The 23,066-nt window shown below is 34.9% G+C and overlaps 1 protein-coding gene across 2 annotated transcripts in view; it reads right to left on the reverse strand.

Moving 5' to 3' along the window:
* Positions 1-3,539: 3,539 nt before the first annotated feature.
* LOC144967182 (bifunctional 3'-5' exonuclease/ATP-dependent helicase WRN-like) overlaps positions 3,540-23,066 on the reverse strand; it is a 32,843-nt gene continuing 13,316 nt past the window's right edge. Inside the window, exons 12-26 of one of the 2 annotated variants that reach the window (XM_078904113.1) lie at positions 22,953-23,025; positions 22,366-22,474; positions 20,767-20,868; positions 19,263-19,343; positions 17,903-17,990; positions 17,299-17,405; positions 15,378-15,409; positions 14,519-14,726; positions 13,252-13,530; positions 11,831-11,981; positions 10,808-10,906; positions 9,665-9,827; positions 8,334-8,488; positions 6,933-7,022; positions 3,540-3,938 (exon numbers count right to left, since the gene is read on the reverse strand). In XM_078904113.1, the coding sequence (XP_078760239.1) occupies positions 3,675-3,938; positions 6,933-7,022; positions 8,334-8,488; positions 9,665-9,827; positions 10,808-10,906; positions 11,831-11,981; positions 13,252-13,530; positions 14,519-14,726; positions 15,378-15,409; positions 17,299-17,405; positions 17,903-17,990; positions 19,263-19,343; positions 20,767-20,868; positions 22,366-22,474; positions 22,953-23,025 (2,001 nt within the window). In that variant the 3' untranslated portion in view covers positions 3,540-3,674. The remainder of the gene's footprint in view (positions 3,939-6,932; positions 7,023-8,333; positions 8,489-9,664; positions 9,828-10,807; positions 10,907-11,830; positions 11,982-13,251; positions 13,531-14,518; positions 14,727-15,377; positions 15,410-17,298; positions 17,406-17,902; positions 17,991-19,262; positions 19,344-20,766; positions 20,869-22,365; positions 22,475-22,952; positions 23,026-23,066) is intronic. The other variant, XM_078904114.1, reaches the window with a different exon arrangement.

Below are 23,066 nucleotides of genomic sequence, written 5' to 3' on the forward strand. Positions count from 1 at the left end.
TCGAACTCGCTATTTCCGAGTTCTACTTTATTATGTGTGAATGACGATTTGTTAAATTATATTTTTTTTGTAAATAAGTATTAATCCAGAAGGTTATATGCTTAGACTTTTGTTCATGTCAATGGGCTGAATAATTCCGAGAGTGTCCCAACTCAAACCAATCAAGCACCAGGAGGGGTTTAGGGCTTGAAGCCCAACACGTCCCCTACCCTTGTGACCAAAAGAGACTAAGCACAATCCCATTATTTTGATGGGACTGGGACTAGTCATTAGACCTAAACACATATGACAAGTGATAATGCAGAGACACACAGTCGGACACCATATCTAGCATGTCATATCATATTTATATATATCTTCCACTTCCAGTCTATTAGTATTAGCAGGTGGTCTGCTTTGGGTAAAACCAGCAGTTTGGATTGCAAGTGTTTAGTGGATTGGCAGGTTACGCTTACTGCTTCTCCTTTATCGCTATCTATTTAGCTTGTCTTTAGACCTCCCATGGTGGGCAAGGAGGTCACTTGGTGTCTTCTATCCTCTTATATCTGTTTTCCGAGTACCATTTTGTCTTTGTCTTGGAATGGGATTGCTTGGTTTTGTCCTGACCCTGGCAATAGTCCTTAGCTGAGAGGAAACATAAATATTTAGTTTTTAAAAGATTATTTTTTATTCCTTGTAAGTCATCTGTTATATATTGTTATTTTGGGTAGAGTTCCTGACCTCCCATAGTGGGCAGGGAGGCACTTACTGTGTCTTCTATCCCCCCATATCTGTTTTCAAACATGCTTTCTGCTTTCTGTCTTTGTCTTGGGATGAGATTACTTGGTTTTGTCCTGGCCGGATACCCTAGTTGGGAGGGAAACAGTCAAATGTATAGTTAGAAATTTGGGAGATGATATTTTTTGTCTTGTAAATCATCTCTGTTATGCACTGTTTTATTTTGTTTACATATTATATGATTTGTAAACATTTGAGTGTATTCCTCGATGACTTATAGGTGATCTCAAACTAAGTACTTTGATAGTGTGCTCTAGGAATCTACATCTGTTTCCTATTTGAACCAATTCCCCTTTGTCTTAGCTTTGCTTGGGTGCTTTAATTGTTATTCTGGAACTTTTTAATATCTCATTTTCTTCCTTTTTACTGGCGCTGATATGACCTTAATGTGTTGTAAGCGCTTTAAAACCCTTAAAAACAAAAAAAAACAAAAACAAAAACATATATTGTTATTTATGTTTTCTGTTTTGCATATATTCATTAAGTTTAGAATGTGAGTGTATTCCTCTAAGTGGGATCCTGTGCTGATGTCTGGATGAAACTTTTAGGTGATCTCAAACTTACCCTGATGTTGTGCTCTTGGAATCGACATATGTTTCCTATATTTGAGCAGTCCACTTCGTCTTACTTATTCTTGGGGGGACCTTTACTTGTAATTCTAAAATTGATTTCACTACAGTGGAACTCTGATATAACGGGGATGGTAGGACTAGTAAAAAATCCCCGTTGTATCCATGCATACAGAATTTTAAGGGAAGCAATACCGAGGGAACTAAAATGATGTGGATTCCAAGAGCATTAATCATCGTATGTAGTTTGAGATTACCTAAGTCTCATCCAGCCACAAGTACACGATCCCACTCAGGGGAACACACTCAAATGCTTACATATATACATTCAAAACAACAAATATATCAATACATAACAGAGATCCTCCCATAGTGGGCAGGTCGGTACATTCTGCGTCGTCTATCCCCTTATATCTGTTTTCCAACATGCTTTCTGTCTGTCTTGGAATGAGATTATTTGGTTTTGTCCTGGTCCTGGCTGGGAGGGAAACAGTCGAATGTATAGTTAGTTTTGGGAGATGATATTTTTTTCCTTGTAAATCATCTCTCTGTTATGCACTGTATTATGTTTTGTTTACGTATTATATATGATTTGTGAACATTTGAGTGTATTCCTTTTAGTGGGGAACCTGTGTTTGTGTCTGGATGAGACTTTTAGGTGATCTCAAACTAAGTACTTTGATAGTGTGCTCTTGGAATCTACATCGGTTTCCTATTTGAACAAATTCCCCTTTGTCTTACCTTTTCTTGGGTGCTTTAATTATAATTCTAAAACTTTTTACTATCCCATTTTCTAACTTTTTACTGGCGCTGATATGACCTTAATGTGTTGCAAGAGCAAAACATAACAGAGATGATTTACAAGGGAAAAAATATCATCTCCCAAAACTTAACTATACATTTGACTATTTTCCCAGTCAATGTCTCCAACAAGGGAAAGAACAAAACCAAGAAATCTCATTCCAAGACGAAAGATAAAAAGCAATTTGGAAGAAATATATGGAGACAGGAGACACAGTAAGTGACCTACCTGCCTACTCTGGGAAGTCAAGAATCCAGAAGCAGAACGCTTAACACAGCTATGTAGTCTAGTGGCATGACACCTTAGGATCTGAAGATCTAGGGATCGAGTCCCACTCTGAGGACGCATAATTCAGTCCTCGGAAAAGGCTCTTTACTCATATTCTCTCACCATACTCAGGAGTAAAATGAGTACCTGGCCGTTAACAGCTTTGCTTGTCAATAAAAAATGAACTATCACCAAACAGGCATAGTGTCTCATCCTACATGTTTAAGTGTTGTTTGCCTGTTGGCTGGGGACAAGCGCTTTGAGCTCTTTTTTTTTTTTTACCTTTAAACTATCTTAGTGAACTTGTACTTGTATCGACAATGGATGAAAAAAAAATGCACAAAAAACGATTTTTTCAGAACTATCCAGGACCCTCCCCTCGATTACTTGATGTGATTCAAACACACACAAACTCTCTCTCTCCTCCTCCTCCTCCTTCCCCCGCCCCCACACACACACACACAAACACAGAGACGAAAGTTGCAACAGTACATTGTAATTTCTATCACTTATGTGAATAGTGTTGTGAGTGAGTGAAGTGACTGCATAATGTTTATAATGTCATTCATTGCGAGTAGACAATGTATTTGTATGGAATCAACTTTTTAAAGAGAAACAAAATGAACAATAAGCAATGTTTCAGTCTCGGCTGCATCTTCTGCTTTTCAATAATAATATAAGAATAATATTTCAATGCATTTATTCAGTGGTATATTAATTTCTATTGGGTAATTGAGGATGGTTTTCCATGTATTTAATGAAAAATTCATTTAATTAGATTTTTATTATTTATATAAATATATATATATATATATATATATATATATAAATATATATATATATATATATATATAATATATATATATATATTATATTAAATACATAATCTGTGAGTCACCAATTAGAGCTGAAAAAAGTTTTGTGTATGATTTCTGCTCATGGAACATGTGTCTTAAGTACAAATAATAGCCCCACTTGTGTGACACATCATTGGGAAACAGTGAGACAGGCTTAAGAGCACTTTTGCTTTAACTTTCGATGGCACTTTTTATGTGCTGTAAGGAATTATAATTGGCACAGGTAAGTGCGATGAAAGATAACTATTATCTTCAGCAAATGTGCATAATAACTGAAATATCCCATAAAATGAGGTCCTCAGAATTGGCACTGGAAGAGACAAGAGAATCACCACTAATGTCTCAGGCATTATTCCAAGTGTGAACATGGGCAATATAACCTGCATGAGTCTCATCAAAACTTTATTTAAACAAACTATTCGACTTGATCTTTTTCTTGAACACATTTTTGCTGGTGGCAGCTTGCATCCAAGATGGCAAACTTCTTCCAGTTTTATCTGTGGATCCTGATCTTTTTATCTGTGACTGATTCTGTGTCGTCTGGCTGTCTGCTATCAAATCTACATCCCTGGCAGGCATTGTTGATTGGGTGGTTGATGTAGTGAAGTCATCAGATGGAATGGTTGATGATACTGTTGTAGGTGGTGATGACATAGTTTTGTGCATCTAGAAATATAACAAGAGTCAAGATCAAGACTTAGATTTTAACCCTTAACAGCCCAGCTGAAATTTCATACATTTGTAAGAAAAATACTTAAAATCCACTACCAGGACAAAATAAGGAATAACGAGCTGTGAGAAAGAACAAAACACCAGAGAGTAGATATTGAGATCCAAATTCTTGTTGATAGATTGGTCAAAAAATCAGAAAGCCAAAAGCGAATGAAATCCATATATCTGTCATCTGCATTTTTTGCCAAATTGGGACCTGAAATTTGCCCAAAAAAACTCCCAAAATTTGCCAAAAAATTTGCAGAGGAGAACTAAGCGTTTCAGTAAAAATTAACACGCGATACAGATAAATATATATATATATATAAGACAATTTATTACATTTAAGGAGGCTACATTATGAATAGCGTTGTTACAAAGATTTTAAAGGATCATTATCCGTAGAGAGTTGCTTCCCTTGGTTTGGGCCCAGGCAAAGCTGCAACATTTCTCAAGTTTCGCACCTTTTTTTTTTTCGTTATTTTGTTTTCGATTCTTTTTTTTTTCCCAAAATATGCCATGCGATTTGCCAATTTTCCCAAAATTTGACACGATTTGCCAATTTTAGGGAATTTGCCAAAATTTGTGGATCGCCCTATTTGCGGCTGCAAAAAATGCAGATGACAGATATATGGCAACAGGAAAAGGGGAAGACCATAAACAATACATGGAGATGGGAGTTGGAGACAGCCTTGAGATACGATGCAGCTGGACAGAGGTAGAGGACAGGATTATGCGGACAGCTCTTGTTTATGGCCGATACTCTGATAGATTGAAGGACCCCTGACATTTTGAGCATTTGGTACATCTGTAGTCCAGTGGACACTAAAGTAGTTCTGGAATGAACATTTTCGGTGGCTTAAGTTCTGATATGAACAGTTTCCAAGTAAATAATAATCAGGTTTAATTTGTTTAATTCGATTTAATGCCATTCATCTTTAAATTGTTTTTCTCGATTAACCTTTGACTTGTTATCAATTTTTTACATCATAGGGAAGCACCACCAGAGCATACCTACCTACTTGAAAATTTCAAATTCAGTAAGAAATACAAAATTCATCAGTAATTAACGGTCAAATTTCAGTAATACTAAAGCAAACAAAAATAATGATAGATACACCCTTTTATATATGTAAAATAAACTTACCATGTTATATAGAGGACAGCCTGATAAAATAATATTGGGGATCTTTTCCTTACAAAAAGCTATCACACTATTGTCTCTTCCTAGCATTGAGATTTTTTATTGTAGCATGCGGTAAATAATTTTTTTTTAAATATTTTTTTAAAATTTAACGTTGCAACCATTTGTATCAGTAATATTTCTTCTATTTCCGTAAGTCCGTAATTGTCCTTACACTTCCGTACCAATTACGGATGTTCCGTAATAATAGGCAGGTATGCCAGAGATGCCAAAACTCTGGTTCCACCAAAAAAAAAATCTGGTCTGGAGTTTAAAAATTCCGGTTTACAGACAACTTCTGTCAAATTCGATGAGGGCTGATGATTCCAAGGATAGCCCAAAGTGTCATCACAAACACCACAGCATCATTTTCACTGCCACAACTATCATCATCACTACTACTACAACTGCAACCACCACCACAGCCATCATCAGCACTGCCACAACGACCAACATCACTACCACTATGACTACCATCACACCACCGCCGCAATATCTTCACCAATACTACTACTGAAACCATCACCACCACCACGCCACCATCACTACCACTACTACAACCACCACCTCCACATCATCTTCTCTACCGCTATTACAACTACCACCACCAACACATTATCATCACCATGACTACTACACCAGCTATAACCATCACAACATCACCGTAACTACTACTAATACTATCACATAATCATTATTACTGCTACTACTACCACTACTATTAAAACTACCACTACTACAAATACCACCACATCATCATCACTGTCACTACTACTACACTCACCACCACCACATCATCAACATTACCACCACCATTAGGTATTGGAGCTTTACTTAATTTGAAAAAAAGGGACTTTAGGACGGTATTTGGCATTGAGTTTACATATCGTATTGTTCTAAATAGATAAGATTTTGGCAAAGGAATTTCTGCAAGTCATGTCCAAAATTCCCGTGAGTCAAATTTTAAGTTGGCATCTCTACATCACAAAAATATATTTGTCAATGATTAATTCTATGAAATAGTTTTACATTAAGGTCTCTAATGCCCCTATTACACACATCAATATTTACCCTGGAAAATCACAGTTGACTGTTGTATTACACAGGACAACAAAAACGATGGGATAAGTTGTCAATGTGATTGCTATTACACGTTATGATTTTGTCAAGCATTGTCTAGAGTCTAGACTACAGAAAGGTAGAAAGTGAGAGATGAATCACTCCATGATTTAGTTCTGTATGTTGTTGTGAAGAAAGCCCATAAAATAAAACACCAATAGATAGATAGTTAAATAGATAAAGATGTATGATTTGTGAGATAGATGAATGAATTTAAAAATCGAATGAAAATATAAAACGAATGTATTTTTACATAAATCCAATGGTGGAATTTAAATTGTCAAAAAAAAAAAAGAAAAAGATTTTAAAGATGTAAATGAGTTATGGCCAGTGACCCGTTGTGCTAAAACTAAAACAGGTGTCAAATGTCACTACGCCACATCTGAGAAAAAGGGCAGTACGGACTGCATCATACTACAGAAAGAACTGATGGGTGTGTTAAAAAAATGCCTGATATTTTTTAAACTGCCTTTAATCTCCGGATCACCTGTAGATTTTTTTTTTTAATGTCTTTTTACACAGGCAGATTTGGTCAAAATTCTTAACAATTATCCATTGATAAACCACAGATGGTCGGGTGATAAAAATCTGGTGTTCATTGATACATGTAATGGGTCCATAAATGTGGATGCTTTCACTTCTATTACCTTATTGGGCAGAGGCGAGTCTGTAACTGGTGAAAGGTCTGACCCTGATCGCTTTAAGGACTGGAAAGGTGAGGAAGGCATTGGTGAAAGCTGGGAGAAAATATTTATTTGAATTAAGCAAAATAGTTTCATCTATGACTAGAATGCTAATATCAGTTGTATGATGAAATTTTGATAAATTAGAAACAAGTCAATTAATTATGACATAAATTTAAACGATCACGCTAACTTAGTTTCTTTTCAAAATGCTTTATTCAGCTTAAAACCTTTTCAATATAAGTAAGATCATTCATTTTAAAGTTTGTGACAAAGGTGCTAAAGAACAATGGCTGGGAAAATAAGGTCAAAGGGTGATCCAGATAGCTCATTTATCAGAGCCCTCACAAAACAAGAGACCGTCATCAGTCCCGGGTATAGCAAGGTTCGTTTTTGTTTTTTTTTCCTGACACCTCTGTCCACCCAGCAGTGGTTGGCTAACTTTGCCTGTTATATCCCATATGACCACTCCTGTAAAGTCTGATTGCCTAAATAAGCTTAGAAGACACCAGCAAAGCATCATCTTTCAACTAAGAACACAACACATACCGCTCAACAACCATTTAAGCAAAATTACAAAAGACACACCACTTGCTTGAATGTCAACCTCTTGAAGACCTGAGATGCACATTCCTCCCACCAAATCCAAGCATCAGTAACACACTTTATAGTCACCTGGAACAACTACAAAAGACGTCTAACTTCTACGTCATGGCACAAGACAGAAGGGCTAGAGCTCAGGTGGTCGCTGGTTCGGATAAGTAAGTAAGACTGTTATATCTGGCAAAAAAATATTTTGCCATAAACTAGCATCTATCCTGTCCATTCAATACTGCAGAAACCGGAATAATATCCAGCTCTACAGGAGTTGTGACTCTATCAGAATACTTGTTTCATTGACAGGAATTTTACCCTTAACCTATCAATCAAAAGGCTAGTGACTTATCACTAAACTAGCTCACATCTAAATTCCTTGATGAAAAAGTATGTGGTAATAAGCTAAACAAATGATCAAATGTTACTAAGAAAAATGACAAAGTGAAACTAAGTTGTTGGAAACTGTGGACTGTAAAAAGTAGTAAACAAAAATGAATATAACAGCTTCCAAAAAGAACAAAATACCAAACACGGAACATTTGGGCTCAAAACCCTTCTTAAGCGAATGAAATAAAAAAAAAAAAAAACAATTTAAAAATCAGTCTTCGATCTGTTTTTTTTTTAGTAATGGATGTCTGTTTTTATTGTTGTAGGCTGAAGAGGGGTTTTGAGCTTGAAATGTCCTGTATTTGGTAATCTGTTCTTTTTTGAAGCTGTTATATTCATTTTTTGTTTATTACTTTTTAGAAAAATGACAAAATTCCTTACCACTGCCTCATTTTTAGGTCTTTGCAACGACCATTTCCCATTTGCATTCAACTCCTTTCCATACTGCTCGGTGAGCTTTGCTATCACAAGTTTCACATGGTTGTATTCCACATTTGGTGGCAGTCTGTCTTTGATGCTGGTTAAACTAGATATGTCTGATAAAGTCATTTCAATGAAACATCATGACAAATCTTCCTTGTATTCTGATAACTAGCAATTGGCTTCAACAGTTATGACGTCACTTTCCTCGTTATGACACATAGTAACTTAGTAACTGGCTCTAAACTATCGGAACAATGGCGGATGCCCTTATGAAATATTTCTCCGACGAGCATAAACATGTATCCAGAGGAGAAAAAACATTAGAAATATGATAATGTTTTGACTGATATACCTTCTGATCACATGAGATATGAAAAGTTCTAGCCAGAATGAAGAATAAAAAGTACCAATTTTCTTTGTTTAGAACCGTTGCTAGACGACGTGAGATCAGATTATTGAATCCAATTGGCAAACTTTCAGACAGAAAAAAAGATATCTTCACAATATTTTAGCTCTGCTAAATTTAACATCAAATATTCACTGTTTGATTTTTATCTTTTAAATTGACTTCCATACAAAGATTTAAAATCATCTCTGAATTTTTAATATAGACAAGTTTTTTTTAATTTGTTGTTTTTCTTGGGTTTGTTTTTTTTGTCTCAAACATTTTTGTGTATCAAGATACTAGTACTAGTTCCCACGATGCAAAATTGTAGTTGTTTCGATGGGACATCAGTCAGGATTTTTCGACACTAATCTACTCCATCGGGGACTCACAACTATTTCCAATTGATAGCCTTCTTCCAAACAAAAGAAAACAGGACTTATAACAGGTCCTGCAGTCACGAATTAATACTCATCTCAATTCATTGTTTTTTCAAGTACCTACTATTCCAATATGGAATTCTCTGACCAAAAATATTGTACTTGACAGAGAAGATAAAATCAAAATGAAGACTTAGGCCTGTCCAGTTGTTCTCACCACACTCACAGACACAATTATCTTCGATGCATAGAGTTGCATTTTAATTATTTGAAATGACTTAATTTTCTTTTTGAGATGAATAAAGTATTTTTAAAAAATTATTATTATTATACTTATTATTATTATTATTATTATTATTATTATTATTATTATTATTATTATTATTATTATTATTATTATTATTATTATTATTATTATAGTATTATTATTATTATCATTATTATTATTATTATCATTATCATATATTATTATATTATTATATTATTATTATTATTATTATTATAGGTATTATTATGATTATTACCGCCATTGATAGGATTTCCCCAAATGGTGCGAGTGATGAGGTCCTTGTGGTGCTGCGTTATGCCGAGGCGCTGTATATCTACATCTAGTCCTACAAGAATGGCATCACACAGGTGTGACACAATAGTGGAGGTCTTCAAACCACGTTTACTAGCAACGTCTTCCTGTTAGAATATAACGATGTAAAATAAAATAGATCTCTCTCTCTCTCTCTCTCTCTCTCTCTCTCTCTCTCTCTCTCTCTCTCTCTCTCTCTCTCTCTCTCTCTCTCACACAAATATGACAGAGAACAGGTGACAATCACGATGGTGACAAAGGAAAGAATGGCTTGGATATTGTTATTAAAAGTCATATTTAAGAATTTTTTATAATAGTAAATTCTTTGAAATTTCAATTAGTCAATGCACAATCTTTATAAAAATATTTGTATAATAAATAAAATTCCAATATATGATGAGCAACTACATAAACAGTAGAATTTGATGGATGCCCATTTGGCAAGTTACACAAAAAGGTCCACAAGCACATTTATCACATTTTGTGTTGTTCATTCATGAGTCACATTTATCACAATGTACCGTGGGAATAATGCATTTTCAATGTGATGGTGAATCTACCTCTTAACTCACTCAACTCTAACACTGACTTTATCCGTAGCTTTCCCAGGGCTACTTTTACCCCATGCCTATTTATTTTTTTTCTGAGACAAATTATAGGCGTAGTATCAAAGCTAATGTTCTTAATTTTTTACATGCTAATGGTAGTTGAATAAAACTATGTACATGCTCTTTTTTTTTCTCCAATCTTGAAAAGTAGCAATAATCTCTGGGATTGAGTGAGTTAAGCAAGCACATTTATCACAACTCTGTGGCAATGTAAAAATAAGGCATTGTCATTGTGGTGGTATATCTACCTCACAGATCAAAAATTCATTCTAACAACTTTGTTATCAAACACCTTTTTTTCTTACGTAATTCATATAGTAATCTATTTCAGGTTATCATCATCATTGTCATTATTCTGCTCCCACTATATCTCACTCATCCCTTCTTCCTTTGTTTCATCCCTCTTGCTCCTCTTCCTTTTCTTCATCCTCACCATCATCATTAACACTAACATCGTTATAATGAAAGTGTCTATTTACCAGTTTGTTGTTACACAGCATGAACAGCTGATAGGACTCTTGCTGGGTTGTCGTCAGTTTATAAATTTTTGTCTTCACGTCTACATTTTCCTTCCATTCCTGAGAATAAAAAAAGTCCCTCAATTAATTTTTTTACCTTAAAAATCAGAACCAAAAATAATTTAGGAGGATGCTCAGAATATATTTATAAATTAAAATGTACATTTACACTCTAGCATGTTTTCCACGAACTCCTCAGGACATGCACAATAATTCGAGAAACTACAATTTCCTTGAACTATTTTGCATGTCCTGTGGAGTTTGATGACAGGAAACCGTCTCTTGTGAGTGGCTGTGTGTCCCCGCTTGTGTATCATACTGTATATGCACAGCTGCAATGTTTCGTTGCTGCTGTAGTTAAACACGATAGACACAAACGTAACTGTCAATGACATGGTAAATCATTGGTTGAAATCATCGGGCATATATATATTTAAAAAATATCCTTAAATTAAAAGTTTTTACATTGGCTGGGTGAAATTAGTTTGAGGAAACCATGTTCGAGGTTAATGACACAGTAAATTATCATTGGATGAAATCACTGGACGCATATATAAAAAAAACAAACCTTTCACTAACTTTTTAAAAATGTTGACTGTGTGAACTTAATTCAAGGAAACCATGTTCGAGGTAAAAATTGGTTTGAGGGAGGAATGGAATAAAAACAAAGAATAATAAGAAACAAAATTCGGGACAATCAAATGAGTTCCAGGAAACCGATATTCGAGGAAACTGCTCTCTAGTATATATATATATATATATATATATATGCCATAGAATTTATTTCTATAAAACATGATAGTTATTGTTTCAGTTTTACCCTTTATCAAACTATAAAACATATTGTTGTCCGATGTGGAAAAAGAAATAAAAGAAAGATAAAATGTATTGCTTGTGTATTGACTGTTATCAGGGATATGGCATCAAGATTCAATGCGATTTGGTAGTGATGTCATCTGCATTATAAATTATTTACACACTTACTTTGTCAGCATTGTTTTGAGGAAAATTATCCACATCAATAGAATTCTCTTTGCAAAAGGAGTTAATGAGAGCTATAAATTTCTGTCCAAATCGCTCCACTTTGACCTGTGAGAAATCCTCTATCTGTAATAGTTTGGACAGGCTTGACGGTCTGGGGAAAGAGTAATTAATAATGCCATGCATGTTTCAGGAGGTCTAGTCACTAACTATATTTCCGGTGGGCCATTAAAAAATTTGTTACTAAAATTCTTATCAAAATTTGGCACATTTCACAACGACAGAAATGATTCATTTTTAAACAAGAAAAGTCAAAGCGCTTTATTTTAAGTGTAGTATTATTGAGAAGAATATATATAAAAATTAATACACAAAAAATAGAAATTGCTGTTTCTCATTTTAAATATTTTTAAAAATTAGCTACATACTATCTATTCCATTTTAAATCATAACCCAAAAAATGTTTAAAAAACAAAGAACAACAAATTAACGAGCTTTTATAAAGTGCAATATCCACTAGTTAGAAAGTGTAGGAAGCTCATTACAAGGGGTCCCAAGCCTACAGCATGTAGGACAAGACATCACGCCTGTGAGGCCATATTTTATATATATTTTTTTTTGACAGAGACAATGCTGTGAACAGCCATGTACTCATTTATTTAGTTTGGTGACAGAATGTGAGTAAAAAACCTTTTCCAAGAACTAAACTTTGCGTCAACCATCAGGACTCAAACCAAGGACCTACAGGTTTGTTTGTTTTGAAGGGTTTGATGGTACTTGCAACAAATTTAGATCATATCAGCACCATTAAAAAATGAAGAAAGTGGGATGGTAAAAAAGTTCTAGAATTACAATTTGTTTGTTTTGTTTTGTTTTTAAGGGTTTTACAGCAAAACATTAAGTTCATATCAGCGCAAGTAAAAAGGAAGAAAATGAGATAGTAAACAGTTCTAGAACTACAATTAAGGCACCAAGAAAAGGTAAGACAAAGGGGAATTGGTTCAAATAGGAAACAGATGTAGATTCCAAGAACACACGATAGAAAGTACTAAGTTTGAGATCACCTAGAAGTCTCATCCCGACCCAAGCACAGGTCCCCACTAAGAGGAATGCACTCAAATGTTTACAAATGATATATAATATGTAAAAAAACAAACATAATACAGTACATAACAGAGAGCTGATTTATAAGGGAAAAAAATCTCCTCCCAAAAACTAATACAAAACATTTGAGTGTTTCTATCTAAGCCAAGGACTCCTGCATGGGCTAGAACAAAACCCAAGTAATCCCATTCCAAGACAAAGACAGAAAGCAACTCGGAAAACAGAAATCGGGGGAAAGAAGACAAGGTCTGAAGGCAGTGCCATGACAAAAACACACACACAAACACACAAAGCCTGACAAAAAATGTATAAACAGCTACCTGATTTTTGCCATGTCAAGAAGCATCTTATTGCTAGCTATGCTGTGAGGTGTAAATCCTGTTTCCTTAAATATCTCATCTCGAATATGCAGCAATTTAAGATATAAATCTTTTTCTAAGCTGGCCACTCTTGGATCCACTGGAGGGGGAGGAGAAGAAGGAGGCTGTGTGGTGTGAGAAGATGGCACATCTTCTGATGCCTTTAGTCGAGAGGAAGTTGATGACGTAAGGCTAAACTGTGACAAGTGAGATATGTCTGCTTTTGATAAGGGTTGAGATCTGGAGGATATTTTGGTTGAAAAAATTGGTTGGATATAGTTATGTAAAAAATAAAATGAGGTCTTATATAGCGCAATATCCACTAAATGCGCTCAAAGCATTTTCCAAAGCATCCCTGACCAACAGCAACACATAACATGTAGAAAGAGGCATGATGTCTGTTAGGCAATATTACAGTTTTATCAGACAGAGACAACACTGTTAACAGCCATGTACTCATTTTACATCTGAGTACGGTGTGAGGGAATGTGAGTTAAGAGCTTTTCCAAGGACTCAACTATACGTTGAGCGAGACTCGAACCCAGGGCCTCCCAATCCAAAAGCGAGTGTCATACCACAAGACCACATAGCTGCATTTGTACTTTGCCAATTCCGTACGTGAACAGTTCTAGATGCCTTTCCTTTACAATGTCACCAACGCAGGCTCATACATTAAGCTAAATAATGTTTCTCTGACTGTCAAATATAAATGCTCTCATAAAATAGGTTTTAATATGGCCTCAATACTCTAGAGCTACATGTGTTAATTCAGCACACAGAAAAATAGGCCTATTCCAGTGGGCCACCACACTTAAATCTTTTGAGTTAATTAAATCATGTGATTTAAAAACTAAAATGACAAGGTTTGGATCATCAAGTTGTAACTTTAAAATTTAAAAAAAAAATAAAAAGATAAATCAAACTATTATTGATTCGATAAACAATTGTCAATATGTAAAACAGAAAAAAAAATTAAAAAAAAAAAAAATTACTAAATTAAGAAATTAAGGAGCAGGCACCGGTGCAGGATAACGATCTGAACAAGTGTGTATGAAAGGTGCCAGACAAAGCAAGAAAGGTTCGATCACCAGTCGAGGTCGACTGAGTTTTTGGGATGGTTTTTTTCTTGTTATTTTCGTTCTTGCTTTGTCTGGCACCTTTCATACACACTTGTCCAGATCTTTAAAGAAAAAAGACTACAGCTTTTATGAAGTCATTGATAACTTACTCAGTTTGTAAGAAAGTGGGTTTTTTCCTCAAATTGGGGTCTGCTGCTAAAAGATCATCACTGGGTGAGATGTCGATTTTGACTTCATCGGGATTGGCTTTGAAACTTTTCATCCATGTCCAAGCCTTATTTGTCATCTTTACACTTTCACCAAAACAATTATGCATTCGCTCTTCCTTCAAGAAGCCTGCGTCTATCAAACAGTGGCCTGTGACAGTGAAACATTAATATGTGAGCAAGTCCTATTATCAAAAGTGATTTGGTGAACCCCCTATTATATATATATACATATGTATATATTATATATATATATATATATATATATATATATATATATATATATATATATATATATATATATATGAGGTTGTTTGTCAATTCATTTAAGGATTCACCCACATATCAACCTACCCAATCAACTATCAATTCATATGAGTACATAGACTACATAAACACCTACATTCATCTATACATTTAAACATACATACATACACACACCCACACATACGCATATATACACACACACTCAAACAATACAATGCAATGCATACATGCACATTCATTTATTCATTCATACATACCTACATTTGTTCGATTGTTTATTCGTTTGTTCGTACCAATACATAAGTACATACATACATACTGACAAAGAGAGAGAGACAGACAGATGGACAAATAAATAGACACTTAGATATTCCATCTGTACACATATACAGAGAGGTGTGTGTACAAATAATGATGCGATGAGTAAATTTACACATTTTCAAGTTATGACAGACAGCAGAATAATCTGAAACCTAAATTGACCCCACTGATTCGTTCCAATGAAGCTTTTAACATTCTGAGTAAATTCACTTACCCAAAGCCTTCCAAAACTTTTCACTCTTGGACCTTAAGGAGAAAGAGAAGAAAATAGGTAAATGTGGAGAGGTCAATAGGTCAAATATCCACATTCTTTTTCTTTTTCTTTTCTGCTAATCACGGACATTTCAACCAAAAACTATCATGAGACTCCATTTATTTCTATGTTAATTAAAAAAAAAAAGCATATTATCAAACAACAATTCATAATTTCAAGAAGCATGATTCAATTGTAAAGAAACCAAAAAAAAATTATAGAAATATCATAATATATTATATAAGCAAAGAGCAGGAGATCATGAATACTGATCTACAACTGAAAACCTGTATTGTTTTTTTTTTGTTTTTTTTTTTTTTTTTTTTTTTTGGGGGGGGGGGGGGGGGTTAAAATATATCATTCCTCAACTCTTGTATGAGTCCAAGTAGTCCTTCCAAGCCATCAGGTCCATACAGCCTGAGTTTATCCTGGTTTCTATAGCATGAAACGGACAATAACATTTGCTTGCTACCATATGGATAGGATGCTAGTCTATTGCAAAGTTCTTTTCACCAAATCTAAAAGACCCAGCTATCCGATCGCTGCTGGGTGGACAGAAAAAAAAAATCTCGACTTCACAAGGGATTGATATTGGTTGCTTTGCATGTGCAGTAGCGAGTGCTCTACGAACTGAGCTATCAGAACCCCCCGTGTACGAGTCAAAATAAATGATAAATTTAATTTTTTCATATTCTTACAAATTCACTCACTCACATATTTGTGTAATTTGTACGATACTGCGTATCAAAATAGAGAATTCCATTACCAGTTGGCAAGTCAAGTTTTGAAAAGTGGTTAAGGGTTTTAAGGTGCTTGCAACACATTTTAGGTCATATCAGCGCCAGTAAAAAAGAATAAAATAGGATAGTAAACAGTTCTAGAAGATTGAAGTACTCAAGTAAAAGGAAGACAGCAGGGGAATTAGTTCAAATAGGGAACAGATCTAGATTCCAAGAGCACACTATCATTGTAATTAGTTTGAGATTACCTAAAAGTTTCACTCAAACACCAACACAAGATCCCACTAAGAGGAATACACTCAAATGTTTACAAATCATATGTTAAAAATAAAAAATAAGTGCATAACAGAGATGATTTACAAGGAAAAAAATATCATCTCCCAAAACTATAACTATACATTCAACTGTTTTCCTCCTAGTTAAGGACTCCGGCCAGGACTATGACAAAACTAAGTAATCCCATTCCAAGACAAAGACAGAAAGTAATTGGAAAACAGATACAGGGGGATAGAAGACACAGCAAGTAGCTCCCTGCCCACTATGGGAGGTCAGGAACCCCACCCAGTAGTTGGCAAGTCTGTAATCAAAAATCAAAAAAATATTTACAGACCTACCAACCCTTCGCCTTCACATTCCAAAAGTGGAATCAGAAAGTCAGAAAATAGGAATTTGAGACCAAAAAAAAATAGGAATTTGTCACCATTGGATAATTCCCTATCAAAATGACCACAAGCTTTGCCACCAATCACATAAATAAAAATAGTGTTCTGGCACTGCTGGCAAACTGGATAACAAATGTGGTAGAGGTAATGGAATGGGGAAGGGAAGGGGGGAGGGGGGTGGGGGGGGGGGGGGGGAGGAGTGAAAATCATTTTCTTACTTAGCTCCCTTTCACTCTGCCAAAAAAAAATTCTTTTTTTTTAAATCACCTTTTTACCTCCCTCCTCCTCTATTTTTTTCTTCTTACCATTATCATCATTTTTGAAAATCAAAACTTTAGAGACAATGGTGGAATAGTGGAAAGGGAGAGTGAAAATAGGAATGATTCCGCCAAAAGCAGAAGCATGGGTAGGTATGTATTTATATACAGGAAAGATAAAAACTAAAAGCAAACAAGAGCCCAGTAACCAAGGAATTCTTACTTTCCCACTCCATGACATGCAGCACTCTTGAACTTGACAGCTTTCTTGGCACTGGACCCCATCAACACGAGAACTGGCACGGCCAAACCATAAATGTTACCAGTCACCTACAAGGAATGGATGAGTGTATTATTATAGATTGACTGGAATGTGGAATATTTTGTTAAGTTTTAAAATTTCAACGTTACTTGCATGACACATTTTAACGACTTGAGTGTTGAATTAAAATTTTGAAGTGGATAAGAACTGGGACTTAAATTGGTACAAAGTTTAAATAACGCCTACAGTTTTTATTGACTTAAGTCTATCTTAGAAAATATCAATCAGATTGCCTTAAATCTAAACATATTTGGAAAGAGGAACAGTTAAAACAATAAGAAATTTGAAAAGTCATGAATTCATGGGCTGTTTATATGTGTATGAAGTCGCGTTAGCAAACCATAGAACCCAATTTATTTTCATAATTAAAAAATAATTAATTTGATCCCCGAAAAGCTGAAGTGGCACACCTCGTAACAATTAGAAAAATGGCATACAAACATAATGTTATTGCTATTATGAAATTCCAGTGGACTTGCTACTTTCTTAAATTGTAAGTAATTACATCTACAGCTGTGAAAAGGTCTTTTGCTTCTTTAGAATAATCCACAGTTGTTTCTTGTTCTGGCACTCCAGACTTCTCCATCAGGTGACTGGAACGGAATTTAAAATATTAAACATTTTAAAACTCTCTGACCACCACTAAAATAGGGATATGCAAGCAGGTCGCATAAAATTAATTGATGTGACAATCCATTCTACTGTATGAACGTTCCCCCCCCCCCCCCCTGCCATTTTTTTTTCATAACTTTTTGCCCTCCCACCCAAAAGCTCAATCGCATCCCCCCCTCCCCAATTTCAGCTCACGAAATGTGCCGGTGAAAAATATACTCGCTAGGTTGTCACTGATAATTTACTAGCAGTATATTTGATTAATCTAAGACAAGCAACTTAGTCTGGCAGATATTTGCAAGTAAAATCATGTATTATAACAACTAAAATTAATTTGGGCGAGGTCTGCGACATTCAGTGTTAAATCAAAGGAGTCATGGTCATGGCCACTCACAGTAAGAAGGTTTAATATTCAAGTCCTTTGCTGTTTTCTTCCACCTCTATAATTCTCTCCTTAACAATCATTTTCAGTATTTTCCCAAAAATGGCAGGCTTACCCAGCACACGAATTTATGTTCTTATTAATCAAACAAAGATCATTGTGAAGTACAAAATAAATCTGAATGAGACAAATTGTATATTGTGTCTTAACAAATGTGACGATTTTGCTGTAGGTGGTAAGGAGAGGGTTAAACTTAATTTTTTTTCTAATTGATTTGTTTGCTTTTATTTGTGTTTAAGGGTTTTACGTTACCCATTTAGGTCACATCAGCGCTAGTAAAAAGGAATAAAATGGTATAGTCAAAAAATTCTAGAAAGCATATATGAAAAAGTAAGACAAGGGAAACTGGTTCAAATAGGGAACAGATGTAGATTCCAAGAGCACACCATCAATGTACTTAGTTTGCGATCCCCTAAAAGTCTCATCCAGACAGAAGCACAGGATCCAATAAGAGGAATACACTCAAATGTTTACAAGATAATATGTTCAAAACAAAAAATATAACTATCAGTACATAACAGAGAGATTATTTACAGGAGAAAAAAATATTACCTCTCAAAAACTAACTCAGCCAAGGATTCTGGAAAGGCCAGGACAAAGCCCCATTCCAAGACCAGGACAGAAAGCAACTCAGAAAGAAGATTCAACAAGTGACCTCCTGCCCACTATGGTCCAAAGACCTCACCCACATTACTGATTTGAATATTTAGAGCTTTTTTCTTTCTTTTTTTTTTTTCAATCTTTTCTTCATTTTGATCTTTGATGACAAAATGGCCATAATCAATTAGCTTCACTTTGTCATGGAAATTACCGTCTTTTGCAACAGTCACAGCAATGTTGGAATCCGCCAAGATCGTCTACATTACCTGGTTCAAAATGGCTGAGAAGAACTCTGAAAACAATTTGAGAATATAATCGGGTTGAAATCGGGCTGATTGTTGAGTTGACATTGGCAGTGACTAATCAGAACTTTGACATGCTGTTAACACTTTGTCATATAGAATGTGTGGGAATTTCATCACATTACAACAAAAAAAAAAGAAAAATTAAATACACAACATGTCATATTTTTAATTTCGTTTCCAATATAAATAAATAAAAGACACGATCATAATGTAATTAATTCTTAACTGGAACTTGGCGTTCCTGATAGATAATGTGGAGAAGGAATTTTTCTTCTTTATTTGTACTTTATAATTCTGCAATTCAAACACCAATTTCATTAAAAGTTAATTAAATAAATGGAACCAAGTTTTTACTCATTAAATTTAAGAAACCTGTGAATATTGTTTTTAAATAGTCCAACAGGCACTGGTCAAACTCCAAGGAATGGCAAAAAAATATTTGATCAGTGACTTGATGTATACATAAAATTGAAAGTACATTATGTAAAATAATAATTTGAATCTTGTTCACCACATTCATCAAATATGAGTTGGATGAAAGCCTGTTGGACTGGAACTATCACTGCCTGTAACCTGAAATGGATTTTCACTCGAGTTGATCCATTAAACAAAATTGAATTAGCTTGTTTATCAATTCTGCAAGCAAAGTCAGTCATCCAGTAATTGTTCAGCTATGTGGTCTTGTGATATGACTCTCACCTTCAGATCGGAAGGTTCTGGGTTTGAGCCTTGCTCGCCCCATAGTTGAGCCCTTGGAAAAGGCTCTCTACTTACATTCTCTCAATGTACTCAGGTGTAAAATGACTTCCTGGCCATTAACAGCGATGTCTCTGTTTGCAAAAGTTGTGATATCGCCTAACAGGCGTCGTGTTTCGCCCTACATGTTAAGTGTTGCTGTTCTTTTAAGACCCCTTGTAAAGTGCTTTGACCACATTAAGTGGCTATTGCGCTATATAGTTGCTCTGGTTTGTTAAAGTTTACTGTCAAGAAAACTTTAATTTAGAACTACGGCTAATGAAGGCCTGCAAAATTGTCAACTACCAGACATAGTAAAGAAAACTTCAATCATAATCCTGACAGGCACATTCAAATTTGAACAATCATATATCCTTTATTCATGAAAAAAAGCTCCACTTTTGTCATCTACACAAATGCTAATAATCTGTGTCAGAATATGCATAAAATCACTTCCAAGACACACTGGCTGTAAATTGAAAATAAGGAATAAAATATAAACTGGAAATCAAACTGTTTACGCTGAATTACTCAATTTTATATTTCAAACATATTCTGTTTAATTGACCTAAATGAGTTCCCCAAAACAAACAAACAAACAACAACAACAACAAAAGAATTCACAATTCAAGCATTATATGTAAGATTATTTTTTTTTAAAAAAGGTTTTCTCACCTCCTCCTACAATCTCTGGTCGTTAAATACTGCCTCATTTTGTGAAACATGTTAAACTTGTGTTCCATGAATGCCTTGGAGCTGTTGTTGCTGATCAGATGTCTGGAGTAAAAAAATATAGGATACAACAATTGATGATGAAGACTTTGTGCAGAAAATGACTGATGTTCAAGATTTGTCTCAATCATTCTCAGATTGACAATTTCTTTCATTCATCCTTTATCATTTTCTCATTGATCGTCTTCATCTTTTTCTGACACTATAAAAAAATACAACAGACAGCTGGACAATATCAGCTTTAATTCAAACGGATAATTGTCATCACAAAAAACAAACAAACAAAAAAATCAAAATATAAAATATTTACAAATTATCACAAAATGAATCTTCTAATAACTTCCTGTGGAATATTCAGTCAGATCTTCATAAAATTTAAGCCTCTCATATTGTTGATTTCAATTGTCAATTGATTTGAAGGGCTAGGTGATTCTGACGGTTTAGAATTTAATTGATAAGTGAACATAGTTTAAATCACTATCATTTGGATACACTAGTCTGATCAATATCTTCGAGTAAGGCAGCCAGCATCATCACGTTGACGATTAATGCTGCTTTGAAGTATACATGAGGTAGACGGACAAGATTTTTTTGAAGGCTTCCAAGTTGGGCACATGGACAATTTCTTCTGGGAGGCTGTTCCATTCCTTTGCTGTTTTGGGGCAGAAACTTGATTGTCTGCAAGATGTTTATGAGGCTAGAATATTGTGTTTCAGTGGATGTGTTGTATGAGCGCTGTGTCTAAGAATAATTTTTTATGATGTCCTTGATTATGTAGAGTATAATTACTTTCTCATTCACGAGATACAAACCAGGCCTTACTTCTTGTGTCATATGTCTCTGAATGACAACGTTATTGTTTTATCACTGGGTAAAAACATTGCATTCCTTTACAAAGAATAGGCTTACAACTTGATCCTTCGAATATTGACTTCAGAGATTAATTTCAAGGCAAGAAAAGACAGAGGGTTATCACTTACTTACTTATTCAAACCAGAGACCACCTGAGCTCTAGCCCTTCGGTCTTGTGCCATGACGTAAAAGTTAGACGTCTTTTGTAGTTGTTCCAGGTGACTATAAAGTGTGTTACTGATGCTTGGATTTGGTGGGAGGAATGTCCATCTCAGGTCTTCAAGAGGTTGACATTCAAGCAAGTGGTGTGTTACTGTTTCATTGGGGTGTTGACATAGGGGACAGGAAGGGGATGTGTCTTTTGTAATTTTACTTAAATGGCTGTTGAGCGGTATGTATTGTGTTCTTAGTTGAAAGATGATGCTTTGCTGGTGTGGTCTGAGCTTATTTAGGCTATCTATCCATCTTTACAGGAGTGATCAGTGGGAAACCATACATCTACCCGTGGTGCTCATTGCCCAACTGTTCATCCATTCTTCTCTCTTATTTGTTTGACTGTCTAAGGATACTGGAATTGATGGTTGTAAAAGTGTTGATCCGAGTCTGGCCAGTCTGTCTGCATTGTCAGGGTTATCAGAAAGACAAGAAAAAGACAAATATAAATTAAAATGAATTCTTTTTTATACTAACTTAATGACAGCAAAATCTCCATCTGAGTATACAACAGTACAGACACTCGGCATCCCATCTCTACCTGCACGGCCAATTTCCTGGTAATATGTCTCAATCTCTTTGGGAGCTGGTTGGAATAATAATTTTTAAAAGGTGAATGGTGCAGATTAAAAAAAAAAAGTACTATGCAGAACATTAATAACAAAAGCAATCTGTATATCTATATAAATGTAAAATATATATATCATTTTTAAAATGTTTTCTTCTTTGGGGGGGGGGGGGGGAAGAGAGTCAGAATTCCAAGAAGAAAATCTGTCTCAACCAATAGACGATGGTTTAATTTATATGGATTATCACTCTAAACATCAATATCAATGTATTATATATAATTTGATTATAAATCGGTTTTCCTGTAAAAAATAGTCGTATTGTCAACAGTGAACTTGGAGAAATATCTCAGAATTTGCCAAATTTGTCCCCACAAAATCTGTATATCTACAAATCAAACAAGTATAACTATCAGTACCGGAATAGCATTCCTTTAAAATAACTACTTTATTGCAAAGAAACGGCATATAACCCATCACAAATTAGCAAGGACATACCACCATAGTGGATGACTTGTCTCACATCAGGCTTGTCAATTCCCATTCCAAAGGCTACGGTGGCCACCACCACCTGTAACATAGAAACATAAAAGATGTTAGGGGGTAGCGTGG

Source organism: Berghia stephanieae, chromosome 3 (assembly GCF_034508935.2).
Source record: "Berghia stephanieae isolate SIO BIC M18660-M18661 chromosome 3, UCSD_Bste_1.3, whole genome shotgun sequence".
Taxonomy (NCBI): Eukaryota; Metazoa; Mollusca; class Gastropoda; order Nudibranchia; family Aeolidiidae; genus Berghia; species Berghia stephanieae.